Genomic DNA, 27,653 nt, shown 5'->3' with positions numbered 1-27,653 from the left:
TCGCCGCCGCCGCTCCAAAACCACCTCGGACAAATTAGATTTAGCAGCCCGCTGCCGCCGTTCCCGGGGAAGAAAACAAATATTGTTCTAATGGTAATAACATCTATTTGGAGCGCTTTGAAGGAGACGCCCGCCGCCCCATTCTTATTCATGAAGGCCGTGCTTATGCAAATGAGCGCAAACGAGCCGCTCTGCCGGCCGGCGTGCGGCCTGTCAATCATCGTTAGCCGCTACAAGCGCTAGCGCTGACAAAGACGCTCTGACAAATTGTCCCCAAAGTCACATTTGACAGCATTTTATGATTAATGGACTTGATTATGGACAAGTGTCTCCACCACTCCTTCCGGAACTTTCCGCCGCCAGCGGGAGGACGGCAGGAAGTGAATTGGAATTAGCGCGGACACCACGTCCCTTCAGAATAAAAAGACTAATCATCCACACGCCCGCTTCTCTCGCAGCTTTGAACGAGCCCACCATCGACTACGGCTTCCAGAGGTTACAGAAGGTCATCCCTCGCCACCCCGGCGACCCCGAGAGGTTACCTAAGGTCAGTGCTTAGTCAGCAGGTCAAAGGTCAAACACACCAACCTTTTGTAGCTACTATCTTCTACCTGCTATGTTGTTCTATGTTCCACCTTCTTGGTTTCACCTTCTTTCACCTTGCATACAAGGTGGAACATAAAAGCTAGTACATGTACTGCCAATACCTAGTGTGTACTACCTTGTGTGTTCTTACATACAAGGTGGAACATAAGGTAGTACATGTACTGCCAATACCTAGTGTGTACTACCTTGTGTGTTCTTACATACAAGGTGGAACATAAGGTAGTACATGTACTGCCAATACCTAGTGTGTACTACCTTGTGTGTTCTTACATACAAGGTGGAACATAAGGTAGTACATGTACTGCCAATACCTAGTGTGTACTACCTTGTGTGTTCTTACATACAAGGTGGAACATAAGGTAGTACATGTACTGCCAATACCTAGTGTGTACTACCATGTGTGTTCTTACATACAAGGTGGAACATAAGGTAGTACATGTACTGCCAATACCTAGTGTGTACTACCATGTGTGTTCTTACATACAAGGTGGAACATAAAGTAGTACATGTACTGCCAATACCTAGTGTGTACTACCTTGTGTGTTCTTACATACAAGGTGGAACATAAGGTAGTACATGTACTGCCAATACCTAGTGTGTACTACCTTGTGTGTCCTTGCATACAAGGTGGAACATAAAAGCTAGTACATGTACTGCCAATACCTAGTGTGTACTACCTTGTGTGTTCTTACATACAAGGTGGAACATAAAAGCTAGTACATGTATTGCCAATGCCTAGTGTGTTCTACCTTGTGTGTTCTTACATACAAGGTGGAACATAAAAGGTGGAACATAAAAGCTAGTACATGTATTGCCAATGCCTAGTGTGTTCTACCTTGTGTGTTCTTGCATACAAGGTAGAACATACAAGGAGGAACATGAGGTAGTACATGTACTGCCAATACCTAGTGTGTACTACCTTGTGTGTCTACTATCTTCTACCTGCTATGTTGTTCTATGTTCCACCTTCTTGGTTTCACCTTCTTTCACCTTGCATACAAGGTGGAACATAAAAGCTAGTACATGTACTGCCAATACCTAGTGTGTACTACCTTGTGTGTTCTTGCATACAAGGTAGAATAAAAGGAGGAACATAAGGTAGTACATGTACTACCAGTCTGTACCGCAAATACCTAGTGTGTTCTACCTTGTGTGTCTACTATCTTCTACCTGCTATGTTGTTCTATGTTCCACCTTCTTGGTTTCACCTTCTTTCACCTTGCATACAAGGTGGAACATAAAAGCTAGTACATGTTCTGCCAATACCTAGTGTGTACTACCTTGTGTGTTCTTACATACAAGGTAGAATAAAAGGAGGAACATAAGGTAGTACATGTACTACCAGTCTGTACTGCCAATACCTAGTGTGTTCTACCTTGTGTGTCTACTATCTTCTACCTGCTATGTTGTTCTATGTCCCACCTTCTTGGTTTCACCTTCTTTCACCTTGCATACAAGGTGGAACATAAAAGCTAGTACATGTACTGCCAATACCTAGTGTGTACTACCTTGTGTGTTCTTGCATACAAGGTAGAATACACGGAGGAACATAAGGTAGTACATGTACTACCAGTCTGTACCGCCAATACCTAGTGTGTTCTACCTTGTGTGTCTACTATCTTCGACCTGCTATGTAGTTCTATGTTCCAACTTCTTGGTTTCACCTTGCATACAAGGTAGAACATACAAAAAGGAACATAAAAGGTAGTACATGCACTACTAGTCTGTACTGCCAATACCTAGTGTGTTCTACCTTGTGTGTTCTTGCATACAAGGTAGAACATACAAGGTAGAACATAAAAGGTAGTACATGTACTACTAGTCTGTACTGCCAATACCTAGTGTGTACTACCTTGTGTGTCCTTGCATACAAGGTAGGACAGAAATGGTAGTACATGTACTACCAGTCTGTACTGCCAATACCTAGTGTGTTCTACCTAGTGTGTACTTACATACAAGGTAGAATAAAAGGAGGAACATAAGGTAGTACATGTACTACCAGTCTGTACTGCCAAAACCTAGTGTGTACTACCTTGTGTGTCTACTATCTTCTACCTGCTATGTTGTTCTATGTCCCACCTTCTTGGTTTCACCTTCTTTCACCTTGCATACAAGGTGGAACATAAAAGCTAGTACATGTACTGCCAATACCTAGTGTGTACTACCTTGTGTGTTCTTGCATACAAGGTAGAATACACGGAGGAACATAAGGTAGTACATGTACTACCAGTCTCTACTGCCAATACCTAGTGTGTTCTACCTTGTGTGTCTACTATCTTCTACCTGCTATGTAGTTCTATGTTCCAACTTCTTGGTTTCACCTTGCATACAAGGTAGAACATACAAAAAGGAACATAAAATGTAGTACATGCACTACTAGTCTGTACTGCCAATACCTAGTGTGTTCTACCTTGTGTGTTCTTACATACAAGGTAGAACATACAAGGTAGAACATAAAAGGTAGTACATGTACTACTAGTCTGTACTGCCAATACCTAGTGTGTACTACCTTGTGTGTCCTTGCATACAAGGTAGGACAGAAATGGTAGTACATGTACTACCAGTCTGTACTGCCAATACCTAGTGTGTTCTACCTAGTGTGTACTTACATACAAGGTAGAATAAAAGGAGGAACATAAGGTAGTACATGTACTACCAGTCTCTACTGCCAATACCTAATGTGTTCTACCTTGTGTGTCTACTATCTTTTACCTGCTATGTAGTTCTATGTTCCACCTTCTTGGTTTCACCTTGCATACAAGGTAGAACATACAAAAAGGAACATAAAAGGTAGTACATGCACTACTAGTCTGTACTGCCAATACCTAGTGTGTACTACCTTGTGTGTCCTTGCATACAAGGTAGGACAGAAATGGTAGTACATGTACTACCAGTCTGTACTGCCAATACCTAGTGTGTTCTACCTAGTGTGTACTTGCATACAAGGTAGAACATACAACGAGGAAATTAAGGTAGTACATTTAGTACCAGATTGTACTGCCAATACCTAGTGTGTTCTACCTTGTGTGTACTTGCATACGTTGTTTGTGCTATCTTGTTTGTTCTTCCAAATACGTCTATCTTGTTTTTCTACCTTGTTTGTTCTTCCACTTATGTCCTACTTCATATGGTCTACTTCATATGTTCTACCTTGTATGTCCTACCTCATATGGTCTACCTTATATGTCCTATTTCATATGTACTACTTCATATGTTCTACCTTGATGTCCTACCTCATATGGTCTACCTTATATATCCTACTTCATTTGTTCTACTTCATATGTTCTACCTTGTATGTCCTACCTCATATGGTCTACCTTGTATGTCCTATTTCATATGTTCTACTTCATATGTTCTACCTTGTATGTCCTACCTCATATGGTCTACCTTATATATCCTACTTCATTTGTTCTACTTCATATGTTCTACAATGTATGTCCTACCTCATATGTTCTACCTTGTATGCCCTACTTCATATGTTCTACTTCATATGGTCTACCTTGTATGCCCTACTTCATATGTTCTATCTTGTATGTTCTACCTCATATGTCCTACCTGGTATGTTCAACCTCAAATGGTCTACCTTGTATGTCCTACCGCATATGTTTTAATTATGTCCTACTTCATATGTTCTCCTTCTTATGTCCTACTTCATATCGTCTACTTCATATGTGCTACCTGGTATGTCCTACCTCATATGTTCTACTTCTTAAGTCCTACTTCATATGTTCTACTTCATATGTCCTACCTGGTATGTATTACTTCATAAGTTATACTTCATATGTTCTACTTCTAATGTCCTACCTGGTATGTCCTACTTCATATGTTCTCCTTCTTATGTCTTACATCATATGTTCTACTTCGTATGTTCTCCTTCATATGTCCTACTTCATATGACCCCTGGTATGTCTTACCTCATATGTTCTACTTCTTATGTCCTACTTCATATGTTCTCCTTCTTATGTCTTACTTCATATGTCTACTTCATATGTTCTCCTTCGTATGTGCTACCTGGTATGTCCTACCTCATATGTTCTCCTTCATAGGTTCTACTTCATATGTCCTACCTGGTATGTCCTACTTCATATATTCTCCTTCATATGTTCTACTTCATATGTGCTACCTGGTATGTCCTACTTCATATGTTCTCCTTCATATGTTCTACTTCATATGTGCTACCTGGTATGTCCTACTTCATATGTTCTACTTCATATGTCCTACCTGGTATGTTCTACTTCATATGTTCTACTTCATATGTGCTACCTGGTATGTCCTACTTCATATGTTCTCCTTCATATGTTCTACTTCATATGTTCTCCTTCATATGTTCTACTTCATATGTGCTACCTGGTATGTCCTACCTCATATGTTCTCCTTCATATGTTCTACGACATATCATATGTCCTACCTGGTATGTCCTACTTCATATGTTCTCCTTCTTATGTCCTACTTCATGTGTTCTACCTGGTATGTCCTACCTCATATGTCCTACTTCATATGTTCTACTTCATATGTTCTCCTTCATATGTTCTACCTGGTATGTCCTACCTCATATGTCCTACTTCATATGTTCTACGACATATCATATGTCCTACCTGGTATGTCCTACTTCATATGTTCTCCTTCATATGTTCTACGACATATCATATGTCCTACCTGGTATGTCCTACTTCATATGTTCTCCTTCTTATGTCCTACTTCATATGTTCTCCTTCTTATGTCCTACTTCATGTGTACTACCTGGTATGTCCTACCTCATATGTCCTACTTCATATGTTCTACTTCATATGTTCTCCTTCATATGTTCTACCTGGTATGTCCTACCTCATATGTCCTACTTCATATGTTCTACGACATATCATATGTCCTACCTGGTATGTCCTACTTCATATGTTCTCCTTCATATGTTCTACGACATATCATATGTCCTACCTGGTATGTCCTACTTCATATGTTCTCCTTCGTATGTCCTACTTCATATGTTCTACATGGTATGTCCTACCTCATATGTCCTACCTCATATGTCCTACTTCATATGTTCTCCTTCTTATGTCCTACTTCATATGTTCTACCTGGTATGTCCTACCTCATATGTTCTCCTTTGTATGTTCTACGACATATCATATGTCCTACCTGGTATGTCCTACTTCATATGTTCTCCTTCGTATGTCCTACTTCATATGTTCTACCTGGTATGTCCTACCTCATATGTCCTACCTCATATGTCCTACTTCATATGTTCTCCTTCTTATGTTCTACTTCATATGTTCTACTTCATATGTTCTACCTGGTATGTCCTACCTCACATGTCCTACTTCATATGTTCTCCTTCTTATGTTCTACTTTATATGTTCTCCTTCATTTGTTCTCCTTCATATGTCTTACTTCATATGTCCTACTTCATATGTTCTCCTTCATATGTTCTCCTTCATATGTCTTACTTCATATGTTCTCCTTCATATGTCTTACTTCATATGTTCTACTTCATATGTTCTACTTCATATGTTCTCCTCCTTATGTCCTACTTCATATGTTCTACTTCATATGTTCTACCTGGTATGTCCTACCTCATATATCCTACCTGGTATGTCCTGTTGTGTGTTCTACTTGGTATGTTGTACTCTGTGTTATACCCGCCATGTTCTACTTTGTGTGTTTTACCCGGTATTTTTTACTTTGAGTGTTCTACCTGGTATGTACTACTTTGAGTGTTCTACCCGGTATGTTCTACTTTGTGCGCTTTACGCGGTATGTTCTACTTTGTGTGTTCTACCTGGTATGTTCTACTTTGAGTGTTCTACCTGGTATGTTCTACTTTGAGTGTTTTACCTGGTATGTTCTACTTTGAGTGTTCTACCTGGTATGTTCTACTTTGAGTGTATTACCTGGTATCTTCTACTTTGAGTGTTTTACCCGGTATCTTCTACTTTGAGTGTTTTACCCGGTATCTTCTATTTTGAGTGTTCTACCTGGTATGTTCTACTTTGAGTGTTCTACCTGGTATGTTCTACTTTGAGTGTTTTACCTGGTATGTTCTACTTTGAGTGTTCTACCTGGTATGTCCTACTTTGAGCGTTTTACCCGGTATCTTCTACTTTGAGTGTTTTACCCGGTATGTTCTATTTTGAGTGTTCTACCTGGTATGTTCTACTTTGAGTGTTCTACCTGGTATGTTCTACTTTGAGTGTTTTACCTGGTATGTTCTACTTTGAGTGTTCTACCTGGTATGTTCTACTTTGAGTGTTTTACCTGGTATGTTCTACTTTGAGTGTTTTACCCGGTATGTTCTACTTTGAGTGCTCTACATGGTATGTTCTACTTTGAGTGTTTTACCTGGTATGTTCTACTTTGAGTGTTCTACCTGGTATGTTCTACTTTGAGTGTTTTACCTGGTATGTTCTACTTTGAGTGTTTTACCCGGTATGTTCTACTTTGAGTGCTCTACATGGTATGTTGTACTTTGAGTGTTTTACCCGGTATGTTCTACTTTGAGTGTTTTACCTGGTATGTTCTACTTTGAGTGTTCTACCTGGTATGTTCTACTTTGAGTGTTTTACCTGGTATGTTCTACTTTGAGTGTTTTACCCGGTATGTTCTACTTTGAGTGCTCTACATGGTATGTTGTACTTTGAGTGTTCTACCTGGTATGTTCTACTTTGAGTGTTTTACCTGGTATGTTCTACTTTGAGTGTTCTACCTGGTATGTTCTACTTTGAGTGTTTTACCTGGTATGTTCTACTTTGAGTGTTTTACCCGGTATGTTCTACTTTGAGTGCTCTACATGGTATGTTCTACTTTGAGTGTTTTACCTGGTATGTTCTACTTTGAGTGTTTTACCTGGTATGTTCTACTTTGAGTGTTTTACCCGGTATGTTCTACTTTGAGTGCTCTACATGGTATGTTGTACTTTGAGTGTTCTACATGGTATGTTCTACTTTGAGTGTTCTACCCGGTATGTTACCGTGGAGGTGGATGTCATCACATGGAAGTAAAAGTCTTTATCCCGCCTGGCAAGAGGAAGATGGCTGCGTGGTTTCCTGGGTTGAGTGTAGCGAGGTGAAAGGTCAGAGTGAAGCGGCGAAGGTGGAGTGCTTTAAAGGAACGTCAGGAGAACCAAGGCCTGCTGGCTATGACGAGATTATCGCGGAGGCGAGCGGAGGCAGATTGTGCGAGGCGAGGCGGCAGATGGGCTGTGACACAGAACGCAGCTGCCAAATTGAAGCCATTTATCAAAAGGTGACACCAGAGAAAAAGCAGTTTGTTTGTAAATTGATGCTAATAGTGAGCGCAGGTCGCGTGGCCGCCATGATGGCGAGCCTTCACCTCTTCCTCCTCCTGAATATTTATGTCGTCAAAGAAAGCCAATAAGGCGCCGCATCCTTCTTCTTCCTGTTGTTGGCTGGCAGCCGGCGAGGCGGCGACACGCGTGTCGGCGGCGGCGGGGAGCGCGTGACCGCACAGCGGGAGGGTTAACTCCGCCTGTCACTTCACTTTTCTTTTCACTCGCCGCCTCAGCAGCGGCGATGGAGGGCGACGCTCTGATGGGACGTTTTTCTTTGTGGGCAGATTGATTCCTTGTCGGGCGCCATGTGGTCGATTACACGCCGCTCGCCCGGGACGCCGCGCGCTAACACTCATCTGGTTAAACAGGGGGCGGGTATGGGTCCTGTGTCGGGTGTGGTTCCTGTGTCGGGTGTGGTTCCTGTGTCGGGTGTGGTTCCTGTGTCGGGTTCCAACATGTCATGTGATGTAATACAAAGTGCGGCACGGGGGCCACTTGTAGCTCATTTTTTTAACGGCTTGTTAGCATTCTAATATTAGCATGCTAGCTTTTGTGTCCATTTTGCACCATCCATCCATTTTCTACCGCTTGTCCCTTTGGGGTCGCTGGGTTCGGGCGCCTCAGCGTCAAATATTTTGGTACTCAATGCATGCTAATGTTAGCAAGCTAGCATTTTAAACACATTTTTCTGGTACCCACCTCAAAGTAATGTATTTTTGTACTTGACACATGTTAGCATTTTTGTATGCTAACATTAGCATGCAAGATTTTTTTTTTAGAGCTAATTTAGCAGGTATACACCTCAGCGTCAAAAATTTTAGCACTCAGTGCATGCTAATGTTAGCAGGCTAGCATTTTAAACACATTTTTCTGGTACCCACCGCAAAGTAATATATTTTTGTACTTGACACATGTTAGCATTTGTGTATGCTAACATTAGCATGCTAGATTTTTATTTTTTTTAGCTAATTTAGTAGGTATACACCTCAGCGTCAAATATTTTGGTACTCAATGCATGCTAATGTTAGCAGGCTTGCATTTTAAACACATTTTTCTGGTACCCACCTCAAAGTAATGTATTTTTGTACTTGACACATGTTAGCATTTTTGTATGCTAACATTAGCGTTCTACATTTTTTTTTTTTTTAGCTAATTTAGCAGGTATACACCTCAGCGTCAAATATTTTGGTACTCAATGCATGCTAATGTTAGCAGGCTAGCATTTTAAACACATTTTTCTGGTACCCACCGCAAAGTAATATATTTTTGTACTTGACACATGTTAGCATTTGTGTATGCTAACATTAGCGTGCTAGATTTTTTTTTTTTTTAGCTAATTTAGTAGGTATACACCTCAGCGTCAAATATTTTGGTACTCAATGCATGCTAATGTTAGCAGGCTTGCATTTTAAACACATTTTTCTGGTACCCACCTCAAAGTAATGTATTTTGGTACTCAATGCATGCTAATGTTAGCAGGCTAGCATTTTAAACACATTTTTCTGGTACCCACCGCAAAGTAATATATTTTTGTACTTGACACATGTTAGCATTTGTGTATGCTAACATTAGCGTGCTAGATTTTTTTTTTTTTTAGCTAATTTAGTAGGTATACACCTCAGCGTCAAATATTTTGGTACTCAATGCATGCTAATGTTAGCAGGCTTGCATTTTAAACACATTTTTCTGGTACCCACCTCAAAGTAATGTATTTTTGTACTTGACACATGTTAGCATTTTTGTATGCTAACATTAGCGTGCTAGATTTTTTTTTTTTTTAGCTAATGTAGCAGGTATACACCTCAGCGTCAAATATTTTGGTACTCAATGCATGCTAATGTTAGCAGGCTAGAATTTTAAACACATTTTTCTGGTACCCACCTCAAAGTAATATATGTTTGTACTTGACACATGTTAGCATTTTTGTATGCTAACATTAGCATGCTAGATTTTTTTTTTTAGCTAATTTAGCAGGTATACACCTCAGCGTCAAATATTTTGGTACTCAATGCATGCTAATGTTAGCAGGCTAGCATTTTAAACACATTTTTCTGGTACCCACCTCAAAGTAATATATGTTTGTACTTGACACATGTTAGTATTTTTGTATGCTAACATTAGCATGCTAGATTTTTTTTTTAAAGCTAATTTAGCAGGTATACACCTCAGCGTCAAATATTTTGGTACTTGATGCATGCTAACGCTAGCAGGCTCACATTTTAAACAAATGTTTTCAGGTACACACCTCAGAGTGATATATTTTGGTACATGACACATGTTACAGATAGCATGTTAGCAAGCCAACATGAGCATGTCATTTTTTCTTTAGCTAATTTATTAGGTACACACCTCAGTTTCATATATTTTGTTACTTGACAACTGATACCCTTTAGCATGCTTGTTTTTGTTAGTTTTTTACACCTCAGTCATATTTTGGTACTTGATGCATGGTAATGTTAGCAGGCTAGCATTTTAAACAAATGTTTTTTAGGTACACACTTGTTAGAGTAATATATTTTGGTACATGACGTATGTTAGCATGCCAACAGTAGCACACTAATTTTTTTTAGCTTATTTATAGACCTCAGTTTCATATATTTTGTTACTTGAGGAATGATACCTTTTAGCGTGCTAACGTTAGTATTCTTGCTTATATTTACACATCAGTCATATTTTGGTTCTTGATGCATGCTAACGTAAGCATGCTTGATTTTATTTTGAGCTAATTTATCAGGTATAGACCCTAGTGTCAAATATTTTGTTACTTGACGAACGATACCTGCTAATGTTAGTATGCTAGCTTTTTTTTTTTTTAGCTAATTTTGTAGTTATACACCTCAGTCATAGTTTGGTACTTGATGCATGTTAACATTAGCAGGCTAGCATTTTGAACACATTTTTCTGGTACCCACCTCAAAGTAATATATTTTTGTACCTGACACATGTTAGCATTTTTGTATGCTAACATTAGCATGCTAGATTTATTTTTTTTTAGCTAATTTAGCAGGTATACACCTCAGCGTCAAATAGTTTGGTACTTGATGCATGGTAATGTTAGCAGGCTCACATTTTAAACAAATATCTTCAGGTACACACCTCTTAGAGTAATATATTTTGGTACATGGCGAAGTTGGTAGAGTGGCTGTGCCAGCAATCGGAGTGTTGCTGGTTACTGGGGTTCAATCCCCACCTTCTACCTTCCTACTCACGTCCGTTGTGTCCTTGGGCAAGACACTTCACCCTTGCTCCTGATGGCTGCTGGTTAGCGCCTTGCATGGCAGCTCCCGCCATCAGTGTGTGAATGTGTGTGTGAATGGGTGAATGTGGAAATACTGTCAAAGCGCTTTGAGTACCTTGAAGGTAGAAAAGCGCTATACAAGTATAACCCATTTATCATTTATTTACATGACACATGTTACAGTTGGCACATTTTGAACACATTTTTCTGGTACCCACCTCAAAGTAATATATTTTTCTACCTGACACATGTTAGCATTTTTGTATGCTAACATTAGCATGCTAGATTTTTTTTTTTTTTAGCTAATTTAGCAGTGATACACCTCAGCGTCAAATATTTTGGTACTTGATGCATGGTAATGTTAGCAGGCTAGCATTTTAAACAAATGTTTTTAGGTACACACCTCTTAGAGTAATATATTTTGGTACATGACGCATGTTAACATGCCAACAGTAGCACGCTAATTTTTTTTAGCTTATTTATAGACCTCAGTTTCATATATTTTGTTACTTGAGGAATGATACCTTTTAGCGTGCTAACGTTAGTATTCTTGCTTATATTTACACATCAGTCATATTTTGGTTCTTGATGCATGCTAACGCAAGCATGCTTGATTTTTTTTTGTGGCTAATTTATCAGGTATAGACCCTAGTGTCAAATATTTTGTTACTTGACGAATGATACCTGTTATCATGCTAATGTTAGTATGCTAGCTTTTTTTGTTTTAGCTAATTTTGTAGTTATACACCTCAGTCATAGTTTGGTACTTGATGCATGTTAACATTATCAGGCTAGCATTTTAAAGACATTTTTCTGGTACCCACCTCAAAGTAATGTATTTTTGTACTCGACACATGTTAGCATTTTTGTATGCTAACATTAGCATGCTAGATTTTTTTTTTTAGCTAATTTAGCAGGTATACACCTCAGCCTCAAATATTTTGGTACTCAATGCATGCTAATGTTAGCAGGCTAGAATTTTAAACACATTTTTGTAGTACCCACCTCAAAGTAATATATTTTTGTACTTGACAAATGTTAGCATTTTTGTATGCTAACATTAGCATGCTAGTTTTTTTTTTAGCTAATTTAGCTGGTATACACCTCAGCGTCAAATATTTTGGTACTCAATGCATGCTAACATTATCAGGCTAGCATTTTAAACACATTTTTCTGGTACCCACCTCAAAGTAATATATTTTTGTACTTCACAAGTTAGCATTTTTGTATGCTAACATTAGCAAGCTAGATGATTTTTTTTTAGCTAATTTAGCAGGTATACACCTCAGCGTCAAATATTTTGGTACTCAATGCATGCTAATGTTAGCAGGCTAGCATTTCAAACACATTTTTCTAGTACCCACCTCAAAGTAATATATTTTTGTACTTGACACATGTTAGCATTTTTGTATGCTAACATTAGCGTGCTAGATTTTTTTTTTTTTTAAGCTAATTTAGCAGGTATACATCTCAGCGTCAAATATTTTGGTACTTGATGCATGCTAACGCTAACAGGCTCGCATTTAAAACACATTTTCTAATACCCACCTCAAAGTAATATATTTTTGTACTTCACAAGTTAGCATTTTTGTATGCTAACATTAGCATGCTAGTTGTTTTTTTTAGCTAATTTAGCAGGTATGCACCTCAGCGTCAAATATTTTGGTACTCAATGCATGCTAATGTTATCAGGGTAGCATTTTAAACACATTTTTCTGGTACCCACCTCAAAGTAATATATTTTTGTACTTGACACATTTTAGCATTTTTTGTATGCTAACATTAGCATGCTAGATTTTTTTTAGGCTAATTTAGCAGTGATATACCATAGTGTGATATTTTTGGTATTTTACTCACGCTAACTGTAAGCATGCTATTGTTAGCATGTTGTCATAGCACTGCAAGCTGGTATTTTTTGTTACTTGACGCTATCTGGCCAGCGTGCTAACAGTTAGCATTTCAGTTTTCTTCAGCATTCACAGGGAATGTTTGTGCTACTTTGAAAAATAATCTCTATATTGTTCTGGTTTTGAAGATGGAAACCAGCATAATGGCCGCCGCATCCATTTGATTTGTCGGTCCGTGGCCCTCAGTGGGAAAAGTGGGGCCCCCATATGTAGTACGACACACTGCCAATGCAGTCCACGCAGCGCTCGGTGATGTTTGAGTATTCATGTGGTGACACACGCCAAACATCTTTGGGGTCAAGACGGCGTGTTCCGGTGGTTGACCCGGGTCCTGGCCGCAGGGAGGGGTCCCGTGCAGACTCGTTAGTTGTGAATGAGGACAATAATGAGCAGATTGTATTCATGAGATGAATGAAATTAACCCTCGTCGTTAGAAGAGCTCTGATAATCGCTCATCTGGACCCGCCCCCTCCCACTCCCCCGCCATATTCCAGGGGAGCAGCTCCTCGCCGCCGCCGTGCCGGGGGTGATTTATCATTGTTAAGGCCGCTGTCTGATGGCGCCTCCTCAGGGGTCACGCTCGTCCCTGATCGGCCGCACCTCCTCCAGCACCGAGGCGGCCCCCCTAATTAAGCCCCCAGAAAGCAGAATAGAAAAGGCCGGGGAAGAATATCTGGGGTGACGGACAGGAGGGGGCGGGGCTATTCTTCTGGCTGTACAGGGGATTTATACTCCTGGTAACCATGGCGACGCAGGTCATCAGCCATCTTTGCTTCAAAACACATCTTTACACGTCACACTGTTGTTTTGATTCTGCTTGTCGTCATGGTGACAAGTGGCGTGGTGAGAGTGGAGGTGTGTGCAGAGGAAGGTGTAATACCCCTGGGAACACCAGCAGAGGTCTCCACCTCCCTGATGCTTCTCCTCTGGGAATCATCAAGATGCTTCCTTATTTCCTTCTCTCCTCATCTCCTTATTTGCTCCTTTGATATAGACTATTTACTTCTTCACCCCTCATTGCTCTTTTGCTTTGGCCAACATTTGTCTTCTACTTTAGGTGTTCTACCTACAAAGCCCGTTTCCATATGAGTTGGGAAATTGTGTTAGATGTAAATATAAACGGAGTACAACGATTTGCAAATCATTTCCAACCCATATTCAGTTGAATATGCTACAAAGACAACATATTTGATGTTCAAACTGATCAACTTTTTTTTTTTTTTGCAAATAATCATTAACTTTAGAATTTGATGCCAGCAACACGTGACAAAGAAGTTGGGAAAGGTGGCAATAAATACTGATAAAGTTGAGGAATGCTCATCAAACACTTATTTGGAACATCCCACAGGTGTGCAGGCTAATTGGGAACAGGTGGGTGCCATGATTGGGTATAAAAACAGCTTCCCAAAAAATGCTCAGTCTTCCACAAGAAAGGATGGGGCGAGGTACACCCCTTTGTCCACAACTGCGTGAGCAAATAGTCAAACAGTTTAAGAACAACGTTTCTCAAAGTGCAATTGCAAGAACTTTAGGGATTTCAACATCTGCGGTCCATAATGTCATCAAAAGGTTCAGAGAATCTGGAGAAATCACTCCACGTAAGCGGCATGGCCGGAAACCAACATTGAATGACCGTGACCTTCGATCCCTCAGACGGCACTGTATCAAAAACCGACATCAGTGTGTAAAGGATATCACCACATGGGCTCAGGAACACTTCAGAAAACCACTGTCACTAAATACAGTTGGTCGCTACATCTGTAAGTGCAAGTTAAAGCTCTACTATGCAAAGCGAAAGCCATTTATCAACAACACCCAGAAACGCCGCCGGCTTCTCTGGGCCCGAGATCATCTAAAATGGACTCATGCACAGTGGAAAAGTGTTCTGTGGTCTGACGAGTCCACATTTCAAATTGTTTTTGGAAATATTCGACATCGTGTCATCCGGACCAAAGAGGAAGCGAATCATCCAGACTGTTATCGACGCAAAGTTGAAAAGCCAGCATGTGTGATAGTATGGGGGTGCATTAGTGCCCAAGACATGGGTAACTTACACATCTGTGAAGGCACCATTAATGCTGAAAGGTACATACAGGTTTTGGAACAACATATGCTGCCATCTAAGTGCCGTCTTTTTCATGGACGCCCCTGCTTATTTCAGCAAGACAATGCCAAGGCACATTCAGCACGTGTTACAACAGCGTGGCTACGTAAAAAAAGAGTGCGGGTACTTTCCTGGCCCGCCTGCAGTCCAGACCTGTCTCCCATTGAAAATGTGTGGCGCATTATGAAGCCTAAAATACGACAGCGGAGACCCCGGACTGTTGAACGACTGAAGCTCTACATAAAACAAGAATGGGAAAGAATTCCATTTTCAAAACTTCAACAATTAGTTTCCTCAGTTCCCAATCGTTTATCGAGTGTTGTTAAAAGGAAAGGCCATGTAACACAGTGGTGAACATGCTCTTTCCCAACTACTTTGGCACGTGTTGCAGCCATGAAATTCTAAGTTAATTATTATTTGCAAAAAAAAATAAAGTTTATGAGTTTGAAAATCAAATATGTTGTCTTTGTAGTGCATTCAACTGAATATGGGTTGAAAAGGATTTGCAAATCATTGTATTCCGTTTATATTTACATCTAACACAATTTCCCAACTCATATGGAAACGGGCTTTGTAATACGTTCTACTCTGTGTGTTTACTTTGTGTGTTCTACTTCATATGTTCTACCTTGTGTGTTGTACTGTAGATGTTCTACTTCATATGTTCTACTGTATGTGTTTACTTTGTGTTCTACCTTGTGTGTTCTACTTCATATGTTTTACTTCGTGTGTTCTACTTCATATGTTCTACTTTATTTTCTACTTAATATGTTTTACTTCGTGTGTTCTACTTCATATGTTCTGCTTTATTTTCTACTTAATATGTTTTACTTTGTGTGTTCTACTTCATATGTTCTACTTCATATGTACTACTTAATGTTCTACTTCATATGTTCTACTTCATATGTACTACTTAATGTTCTACTTAATCTGTTTTACTTTGTGTGTTCTACTTCATATGTTCTACTTCATATGTACTACTTTATGTTCTACTTCACATGTTTTACTTTGTGTGTTCTACTTCATATGTTCTACTTCATATGTACTACTTTATGTTCTACTTCACATGTTTTACTTTGTGTGTTCTACTTCCTATGTTCTACTTCATATGTACTACTTTATGTTCTACTTCACATGTTTTACTTTCTGTGTTCTACTTCATATGTTCTACTTCATATGTTTTACTTTGTGTGTTCTACTTCATATGTTCTACTTCATATGTACTACTTTATGTTCTACTTCATATGTTTTACTTTGTGTTCTACTTCATATGTTCTACTTTATGTTCTACTTCACATGTTTTACTTTGTGTGTTCTACTTTATGTTCTACTTCATATGTTTTACTTTGTGTGTTCTACTTCATATGTTCTACTTCATATGTACTACTTTATGTTCTACTTCATATGTTTTACTTTGTGTGTTCTACTTCATATGTACTACTTTATGTTCTACTTCATATGTTTTACTTTGTGTTCTACTTCATATGTTCTACTTCATATGTACTACTTTATGTTCTACTTCACATGTTTTACTTGTGTGTTCTACTTTATGTTCTACTTCATATGTTTTACTTTGTGTGTTCTACTTCATATGTTCTACTTCATATGTACTACTTTATGTTCTACTTCACATGTTTTACTTTCTGTGTTCTACTTCATATGTTCTACTTCATATGTACTACTTTATGTTCTACTTCATATGTTTTACTTTGTGTGTTCTACTTCATATGTTCTACTTCATATGTACTACTTTATGTTCTACTTCATATGTTTTACTTTGTGTGTTCTACTTCATATGTTCTACTTCATATGTACTACTTTATGTTCTACTTCATATGTTTTACTTTGTGTTCTACTTCATATGTTCTACTTCATATGTACTACTTTATGTTCTACTTCACATGTTTTACTTTGTGTGTTCTACTTTATGTTCTACTTCATATGTTTTACTTTGTGTGTTCTACTTCATATGTTCTACTTCATATGTACTACTTTATGTTCTACTTCATATGTTTTACTTTGTGTGTTCTACTTCATATGTTCTACTTCATATGTACTACTTTATGTTCTACTTCATATGTTTTACTTTGTGTTCTACTTCATATGTTCTACTTCATATGTACTACTTTATGTTCTACTTCACATGTTTTACTTGTGTGTTCTACTTTATGTTCTACTTCATATGTTTTACTTTGTGTGTTCTACTTCATATGTTCTACTTCATACATACTACTTTATGTTCTACTTCATATGTTTTACTTTGTGTGTTCTACTTCATATGTTCTACTTCATATGTACTACTTTATGTTCTACTTCACATGCTTTACTTTGTGTGTTCTACTTCATATGTTTTACTGTGTGTGTCTACTTCATATGTTCTACTTCATATGTACTACTTAATGTTCTACTTCATATGTTTTATGTTGTGTGTTCTACTTCATATGTTCTACTTAATATGTTTTACTTTGTGTGTTCTACTTCATATGTTCTACTTCATATGTTGTACTTCATATGTACTCCTTAATGTTCTACTTCATATGTTTTACTTTGTGTGTTCTACTTCATATGTTTTACATTGTGTGTTTACTTTGTGTGTGTTATACTTTATATGATCTACTTATTATGTTCTACTGTTTGTTCTACCTAATATGTTTTACTTACTTTGTGTGTCCTACTGTCGTGTGTACTACTTCATATGTTCTATTTCAAATATTCCACCTTGTTTGTACTACTTTGTGTGTTCTACCTTGTTTGTTCTACATTGTGTGTTCTACATTGTGTGTTCTACCTTGTTTGTTCTACACAGTGTGTTCTACATTGTGTATTCTACCTTGTTTGTTCTACATTGTGTGTTCTTCCTTATGTTCTATTTAAAATGTTCTACATTGTGTGTTCTACTTTTGTGTGTTCTATCCTATATGTTGTATTTAAAATAATCTACATTGTTTGTTCTATGTAGTGTGTTTACTTTGTGTGTGCTACTTTGTGTTGTACCTTATGTTCTATTTAAAATAATCTACCTTGTGTTACCTTGTGTGTTCTACCTTGTGTGTTCTACCTTGTGTGTTCTGCTTTGTGTGTTCTACCTTGTGTGTTCTAAGTGTGAAAGTACGTGATTGGTGGACAGCTCCTCTCTAATTGGACAGAAGCTGTAGTTGAGTACAAACAAAAAAGTGGGCGTGGTCAGAGTGTCACGTGACTGTGTTGCAGGAAGTGCTGTTGAAGCGCGCGGCCGACCTGGTGGAGGCGCTGTACGGGATGCCTCACAACAACCAGGTGAGTGTGTGACCTGTGACCCCGGCAGGTGACCTGTGACCCCGGCAGGTGACCTGTGACCCCGGCAGGTGACCTGGCGTCAGGTACTCACTCAGGAAGTGTTTCCACCGCACAGGAGATGATCTTGAAGCGAGCGGCGGACCTGACGGAGGCTCTCTACAGCGTGCCGCGCTCTCACAATCAGCTGCCCTCCCTGGGAGGCTCCGCCCACTCGGGCATGATGGCCGTCAACTCCTTCAGCAGCCAGCTGGCCGTCAACATCTCCGAGGCCTCGCAGGCCGACCAAGGTGACCTAGCTGTCATTGTGGGAGGGGCCTGTGGCGAGGCTGACGTGCGTCCTCTCCCCGCAGGTTATTCCCGTAACTCCAGCAGCGTGTCTCCTCGTGGTTACGTGACCAGCTCCACGCCGCAGCAGGCCAACTACTCCTCCATCAACGGCTACGGCGCCGCCGCCATGGGCAACCTGGCCGTGCCCGGCTCGCCCGGCTTCCTCAACGGCTCCGGCGCCAACTCCGCTTATGCAAGTGAGTCCCGGGCGGGAGCTCGCCGTGGGGGGGGGGAGTCTAAAAAAAAAGGGCGGGGACAAAACTACGATGGGCAAGCCTCAGCAGACAGAATACAAACGGAATAAAATGATTTGCAAATCATTGTATTCCGTTTATATTTACATCTAACACAATTTCCCAACTCATATGGAAACGGGGTTTGTACTTCCATCAGTGCACTTCAGCAAGTACACTGAGTACACCAGACGGAACACTTCCATCAGTGCACTTCAACAAGTACACTGAGTACACCAGACAGAGCACTTCCATCAGTGCACTTCAGAAAGTACACTGAGTACACCAAACAGAGTACTTCCATCAGTGCACTTCAGCAAGTACACTGAGTACACCAGGGGGCCTCCTAAGTGCATTCTAATATTAGCATGCTAGCTCCTTTGCCACTTTTGCAGGTATGCTAGCATGCTAACTTTGCTTTTTTAAGCTTATTTTGTAGCATCATACTAGCATGCTAACTTTAGGATCTGAAGCACATTTTTTCAGGTGCACACCTCAGAGTGACTGTGGTACTTGACACATGTTACAGTTAGCATTTTAGCATGCTCACCTTTTTTAGCTAATTTACCAGGTATTCATTTCCCTAATGCTAACTGTAAGCATGCTATTGTTAACATGCTAGTTTTTTTTAGCTAATTTACCAGGTATTAATTTCCCTAATGCTAACTGTAAACATGCTATTGTTAGCATGCTAGTTTTTTTAGCTAATTTACCAGGTATTCATTTCCCTAATGCTAACTGTAAGCATGCTATTGTTAGCATGCTAGTTATTTTAGCTAATTTACCAGGTATTCATTTCCCTAATGCTAACTGCAAGCATGCTATTGTTAGCATGCTAGCTTTTTTAGCTAATTTAACCGGTATATAATATACACCTCAGTGTCATTTATTTCTGTATTTCACTAATGCTAACTGTAAGCATGTTATTGTTAGCATGTTTATGTAGCCTTTTTTAGCTAATTTACCAGGTATGCACAGTGTCAAATATTTTGGTATTTCATCAATGCTAACTGTAAGCACGCAACTGTTGGAATGTTAGCATAGTACTGTTAGCATGCTAGCTTTTTTAGCTACTTTACTAGGTATATATCTGTGTCATATATTTTTGCATTTCTCTAATGCAAACAGTAAGCATGGTATTGTTAGCATTTTAGCATAATACTGTTAGCATGCTAACTTTTTTTTAGCTAATTTACTAGGTATATATCTCAGTGTCATATATGTTTGTATTTCACTAATGCAAAAATAAGCATGCTATTGTTAGCATAATACTGTCATCATGCTAGCTTTTTTAGCTAATTTAACAAGTATACACCTCAGTGTCATTTTTAACATGTTAGCATAATATGGTTAGCATGCTAACTTTTTTTTAGCTAATTCAACAAGTATACACCTCAGTGTCATATATTTTTGTATTTCTCTAATGAAACAGCAAGCATGGTATTGTATTGTTAGCATGTTAGCATAATACGTTTAGCATGCTTGCTTTTTTAGCTAATTTACTAGGTATATATCTCAGTGTCATATATGTTTGTATTTCACTAATGCAAAAATAAGCATGCTATTGTTAGCATAATACTGTCATCATGCTAGCTTTTTAGCTAATTTAACAAGTATACACCTCAGTGTCATATATTTTTTAATTTCACTAATTCAAACAGTAAGAATGCTCATTTTTAACATGTTAGCATAATATGGTTAGCATGATAGCTTTTTTTTTTTTAGCTAATTTAACAAATATACACCTCAGTGTCATATATTTTTGTATTTCACTAATGCTAACTGTAAGCATGCTATTGTTAGCATGTTAAGCATTCCTGCTTTTGCAGCTGATTTTGGTACTTGACACCATCTGGCTAACTGTTAGCATTTCCATCTGGCTTGGTCTCTTCAGCATTCACATCAAATGTCTAGCAAAATAGCATTTTCTCGTTCTTTTGAAAACAAATCTACCTAATGTTCCGGTTTTGAACATGGCCCCCGCCACCTTTGACTGGTGAGTCTGTGGCCCTCAGTGGGAAGAGTCTGGGGGGCCCCCTGGTGTCCACTGTGTACTTAGTGGCTGGTGTCCACTGTGTACATAGTGACTGGTGTCCCCTGTGTACATAGTGACTGGTGTCCACTGTGTACATAGTGACTGGTGTCCACTGTGTACTTAGTGACTGGTGTCCACTGTGTACTTAGTGACTGTCATCTGTGTACTTAGTGACTGGTGTCCACTGTGTACTTAATGGCTGGTGTCCACTGTGTACTTAGTGACTGGTGTCCACTGTGTACTTAGTGACTGTCATCTGTGTACTTAGTGACTGGTGTCCACTGTGTACTTAGTGGCTGGTGTCCACTGTGTACTTAGTGACTGGTGTCCACTGTGTACTTAGTGGCTGGTGTCCACTGTGTACTTAGTGACTGGTGTCCACTGTGTACATAGTGACTGGTGTCCACTGTGTACATAGTGACTGGTGTCCACTGTGTACTTAGTGACTGGGGCGCACTGTGTACTTAGTGGCTGGTGTCCACTGTGTACTTAGTGACTGGTGTCCACTGTGTACTTAGTGGCTGGTGTCCACTGTGTATTTAGTGACTGGGGCGCACTGTGTACTTAGTGGCTGGTGTCCACTGTGTACTTAGTGACTGGTGTCCACTGTGTACTTAGTGGCTGGTGTCCACTGTGTATTTAGTGACTGGGGCGCACTGTGTACTTAGTGGCTGGTGTCCACCGTGTACTTAGTGACTGGTGTCCACTGTGTACTTAGTGACTGGTGTCCACTGTGTACTTAGTGACTGGTGTCCACTGTGTACTTAGTGACTGGTGTCCACTGTGTACTTAGTGACTGGTGTCCACTGTGTACATAGTGACTGGTGTCCACTGTGTACTTAGTGACTGGTGTCCACTGTGTACTTAGTGGCTGGTGTCCACTGTGTATTTAGTGACTGGGGCGCACTGTGTACTTAGTGGCTGGTGTCCACTGTGTACTTAGTGACTGGTGTCCACTGTGTACTTAGTGACTGGTGTCCACTGTGTACTTAGTGACTGGTGTCCACTGTGTACTTAGTGACTGGTGTCCACTGTGTATTTAGTGACTGGGGCGCACTGTGTACTTAGTGGCTGGTGTCCACTGTGTACTTAGTGACTGGTGTCCACTGTGTACTTAGTGACTGGTGTCCACTGTGTACTTAGTGACTGGTGTCCACTGTGTACTTAGTGACTGGTGTCCACTGTGTACTTAGTGACTGGTGTCCACTGTGTACATAGTGACTGGTGTCCACTGTGTACTTAGTGACTGGTGTCCACTGTGTACTTAGTGGCTGGTGTCCACTGTGTATTTAGTGACTGGGGCGCACTGTGTACTTAGTGGCTGGTGTCCACTGTGTACTTAGTGACTGGTGTCCACTGTGTACTTAGTGACTGGTGTCCACTGTGTACTTAGTGACTGGTGTCCACTGTGTACTTAGTGACTGGTGTCCACTGTGTACATAGTGACTGGTGTCCACTGTGTACTTAGTGACTGGTGTCCACTGTGTACTTAGTGGCTGGTGTCCACTGTGTACTTAGTGACTGTCATCTGTGTACTTAGTGACTGGTGTCCACTGTGTACTTAATGGCTGGTGTCCACTGTGTACTTAGTGGCTGGTGTCCACTGTGTACTTAGTGACTGGTGTCCACTGTGTACTTAGTGGCTGGTGTCCACTGTGTACTTAGTGACTGGTGTCCACTGTGTACTTAGTGACTGGTGTCCACTGTGTACTTAATGGCTGGTGTCCACTGTGTACTTAGTGACTGGTGTCCACTGTGTACTTAGTGACTGGTGTCCACTGTGTACTTAGTGACTGGTGTCCACTGTGTACTTAGTGGCTGGTGTCCACTGTGTACTTAGTGACTGGTGTCCACTGTGTACTTAGTGACTGGTGTCCACTGTGTACTTAGTGACTGGTGTCCACTGTGTACTTAGTGACTGGTGTCCACTGTGTACTTAGTGGCTGGTGTCCACTGTGTACTTAGTGACTAGTGTCCACTGTGTACTTAGTGACTGGTGTCCACTGTGTACTTAGTGGCTGGTGTCCACTGTGTACTTAGTGGCTGGTGTCCACTGTGTACTTAGTGACTGTCATCTGTGTACTTAGTGACTGGTGTCCACTGTGTACTTAATGGCTGGTGTCCACTGTGTACTTAGTGGCTGGTGTCCACTGTGTACTTAGTGACTGGTGTCCACTGTGTACTTAGTGGCTGGTGTCCACTGTGTACTTAGTGACTGGTGTCCACTGTGTACTTAGTGACTGGTGTCCACTGTGTACTTAATGGCTGGTGTCCACTGTGTACTTAGTGACTGGTGTCCACTGTGTACTTAGTGACTGGTGTCCACTGTGTACTTAGTGACTGGTGTCCACTGTGTACTTAGTGGCTGGTGTCCACTGTGTACTTAGTGACTGGTGTCCACTGTGTACTTAGTGACTGGTGTCCACTGTGTACTTAGTGACTGGTGTCCACTGTGTACTTAGTGACTGGTGTCCACTGTGTACTTAGTGGCTGGTGTCCACTGTGTACTTAGTGGCTGGTGTCCACTGTGTACTTAGTGACTAGTGTCCACTGTGTACTTAGTGACTGGTGTCCACTGTGTACTTAGTGGCTGGTGTCCACTGTGTACTTAGTGGCTGGTGTCCACTGTGTACTTAGTGGCTGGTGTCCACTGTGTACTTAGTGACTGGTGTCCACTGTGTACTTAGTGGCTGGTGTCCACTGTGTACTTAGTGGCTGGTGTCCACTGTGTACTTAGTGACTGGTGTCCACTGTGTACTTAGTGGCTGGTGTCCACTGTGTACTTAGTGGCTGGTGTCCACTGTGTACTTAGTGACTGGTGTCCACTGTGTACTTAGTGACTGGTGTCCACTGTGTACTTAGTGACTGGTGTCCACTGTGTACTTAGTGGCTGGGATCCACTGTGTACTTAGTGACTGGGGCGCACTGACCCTTCAGCGCTTCTTCTTCTCTCCATTTTTGGGAGAATTGCACCAACTCCATTGAGTGCGCCCCAAAGGTTGAAGTGGAAGTACGTAAGACACGCCTCAGCCTGCTCTGTGATTGGTCGTCCAGTCGATTACAGGGGCGTGCCTTGACTCCTCCCTCCCATTAGCCCCACCCCTCCTCCTCCCCTCACCCCACTAACATCGTCACGCCATCCTTCACGTCAACAACACCCGGTTAGCGTCGGGGGCCCGGCTAACCGCGGTGAGAGAGCCGCCACGGTGGCCTCCCGTCGGAGTTATGGATCAACTTTGTGGGACGTCAGGGAGCCATCCTTCCCCTCCCCCCCCCCCTCCCCCCATCCTCCTCATCCTCCCGCCACTCGCTCGGTCCCTGCGTCCCGTGGTCCTTCCTCACCGTCTTCTTCCTCCTCTCCCGTAGGCCCTTACTCATTCTCTCCTGTCCATATGGTCTCCGCAGTCAAACAGAAGAGCGCCTTCGCCCCCGTCGTGCGGCCACAGACCTCGCCGCCCCCCGCCTGCACCTCCTCCTCCAATGGCGGCAGCCTGCAGGGTGAGCATAGCGCCCGCCCCTCCCCCTTGCCCCCCCCCCCCCCCACCCCCACCCCCCACCAATGCACGGCGAGGTCAAAGTTGATCCATAACTTTCGAGGTAGTCGGTCCAGGCTGCGGGAGTCTTCGGCGGCGGCGATGGCGGCGGCGTGGTTGTCGTGCCGACGGTGACTCTTTGTGTTTGTGTCCTTGCAGCCATGGCCGGTCTCATCGTCCCTCCCATGTGAGCAGACTCCGCCCCTTCCAACCGGATGGATGCGAGTAGTAACACCAATTAAGGGGGGCTAGGGGTGTTCTTCATCACGATGGAAGACGTGGAAAAATCTGGAACCTTCTCCTCCACACCACCACCGTTTCCAACCCTTTTCTGTCTTCCGGCGTCTTCTTCGGCGGCGTCCGGAGGAACAGGAAGTTCCCTCCATCCCAGCCGGGAAAACTGGAATCCTTTTCTTCTTCTTCTTCTTCTTCTTCTTCTTCTTCTTCTTCTTCTCGTGCTTCTTTTCTAAGTGTTTATAATCCGCATTCGATGTTTGCAAACACCTCCTCGTCTTTTATGATTGTACAAAAATCGACTTTTTGTAAAAAAAAAAACAATTCAAAATAAAAAGTCCTGACATCATCGGCCAGGACGTCCTGGTCTCCTCCTGGTCATCACAGCGCCCCCCACTGGACGCCACCGTCCCACTTTTTAACGTTTTTTCTCTTTTTCCTCGACTTTGGCGAGGCGACTTTTGTACGAGGTCCCGCCGTGAACACGTCCTGCCGGTGCAATGCAGCAAATAACAGATATATGAAATATATATACGGGAAATAAAGAAGACGGCTGCAGGAAAAGGTGGATTTCAGGAAGTGAGCGTTGAACTTCCTGTTTGTTTTTCAACGTTTTTTTCTTTGTGTGACAAAAAAGAAAAAGTTTATGAAAGCACAAAGTTGACCACTTCCTGTGTACATACGTGTGCATGTTTGTTTGTTTCCTGTGATAATGACGTGCTTTTTGTACAGAAACTTCAATAAAGATGACATCACCTGACTTCTCTCACTTGTCTATCTATATATATTCATCTATATGCTTGTATACTTATTTATATATACATATCTATATTTAGCATCTATATACTTATCTACATAGCAACATATCTGTACTCATATCCATCATCTATGCACGTTTCTATATAACTATATATCCCTACACATATTGATGTCTATATGTGTCTAAATGTACAGTATGTATACAAATGTATACAGTACACACACGCACATATATATATACATATACATATGTGTAAATAAATATGTATATATTTATATATACACACATATAAATGTATATATGTGTAAATAAATATGTGTATATGTATATATATACATATATTTATATATACACATATAACTATATATGTACACATATTTACATGTGTAAATAAAAATATATATGTGTGTATATATATATATACATATCTTTATACATACACGTAACACATGTATATATGTATACATATATATACACATACTGTATGTACATATGTCTAAATAAATATGTATATATACATATATATGTGTATATGTATATATATATTTATATATACACACATATAATTGTATATATGTACACATATATATACATATGTGTAAATAAATATGTGTATATATAAACACATTTATATATACACATATATACATTTATATATGTACACATATATATACAGTGTACATATGTGTAAATAAATATGTGTATACATACATATATTTATATATACACATATACATGTAAATATGTATACATATATACACACGTGTAAATAAATATGTATATACATATATATGTGTATATGTATACATATATTTATATATACACACATATATAAATGTACAATGAATATGTGTATATATATATTTATACATACACATTTATATATATGTATACATATATTATACACATGTTTAAATAGATATGTATATATGTACATATACTGTATATACATATGTATATATACATATATTTATATATACACACATACAGTGTATATACATTTATATATGTACACATACATATATACACGCACACACACATATATATATATATATATATATATATATATATATATATATATATATATATATACATACAGTCGCGATCAAAACTTTACATACACTTGTAAAGAACATAATGTCATGGCTGTCTTGAGTTTCCAATCATTGCTACAACTCTTACATGTCCCTTGGCAAGTTTCACTGCAATAAGGCACTTTTGGTAGCCATCAACAAGCTGTTTATGTATATATATGTACATATATATATATACATACACTTATATAAACATATAAATACATATGTGTAAATAAATTATGTATATATACATTTATATATGTACACATATACATGTGTAAATAAATATGTACATATATACGTATATATGTGTATGTATATATATATATATATATATATATATATATATATATATATATATATATATATATATATATACATATATTTATATATACACGCTTATACAAAAGTATAAATGTATATATGTACACATATGTATACATGTGTAAATAAATATGCATATATGTACGTATATATGTTTATATGTATATATACATACATATATACCGTAAATTTATATTTATGTGTATATATATCTATATATTATATCTATATATACATACAGTATATATAGATATATATATATAGATATATATAACAATGTTGAGACCTTCTAAGACCTGATACCTCGACTTTATCCCAAATCTTAAGACATGGTTCTGAGACCTGATCCTAAGAGATGGTCCTGAGACCTGATCTTGGGGACCTGATAATGAGTTATGGTGCTGAGACCTGGGACTTTCTTCAGAGGTTTATTGGAGACCGCCAACATTTGAGGTTGTAAAGAGTTTTGCATGTTCTGACCTCATTTGGACTCTTAGTGTGTTCTTGTTAGTCCTGGTCTTCACAGTCCACCGAGGTCCACCTGCAGCTGGAGGCCATCATGGTGGCGGCCAGGAGCAGCGTTCATAAATTAGTCGCTCGCTCGCAGCCCAAATGGATCCAGCATGTTTGGGGGGGATGTAACCAACACCAGTAATGGCCTCAGCAGAACTCAGTCTGGCGCCGGCCCAGAGCCCAGCGAGGTGTTCTGGACCGTAGT

General features: G+C 40.0%; 1 protein-coding gene across 4 annotated transcripts in view; it reads left to right on the top strand.

Moving 5' to 3' along the window:
- LOC133645187 (transcription factor COE1-like) overlaps nucleotides 1-25,535 on the top strand; it is a 197,558-nt gene extending 172,023 nt beyond the window's left edge. For 2 of the 4 annotated variants that reach the window (XM_062040047.1, XM_062040048.1), the window contains exons 12-17: nucleotides 459-547; nucleotides 18,348-18,413; nucleotides 18,529-18,700; nucleotides 18,764-18,937; nucleotides 24,375-24,506; nucleotides 24,701-25,535. In XM_062040047.1, the coding sequence (XP_061896031.1) occupies nucleotides 459-547; nucleotides 18,348-18,413; nucleotides 18,529-18,700; nucleotides 18,764-18,937; nucleotides 24,375-24,506; nucleotides 24,701-24,732 (665 nt within the window). In that variant the 3' untranslated portion in view covers nucleotides 24,733-25,535. The remainder of the gene's footprint in view (nucleotides 1-458; nucleotides 548-18,347; nucleotides 18,414-18,528; nucleotides 18,701-18,763; nucleotides 18,938-24,374; nucleotides 24,507-24,700) is intronic. The other 2 variants (XM_062040049.1, XM_062040050.1) reach the window with 2 other exon arrangements.
- Nucleotides 25,536-27,653: the final 2,118 nt, after the last annotated feature.

The sequence above is a fragment of the Entelurus aequoreus genome, linkage group LG28 (assembly GCF_033978785.1).
Source record: "Entelurus aequoreus isolate RoL-2023_Sb linkage group LG28, RoL_Eaeq_v1.1, whole genome shotgun sequence".
Taxonomy (NCBI): Eukaryota; Metazoa; Chordata; class Actinopteri; order Syngnathiformes; family Syngnathidae; genus Entelurus; species Entelurus aequoreus.
The sequence above is the reverse complement of the archived record's forward strand: the minus strand, read 5'-3'. Positions and strand labels throughout refer to the sequence as shown.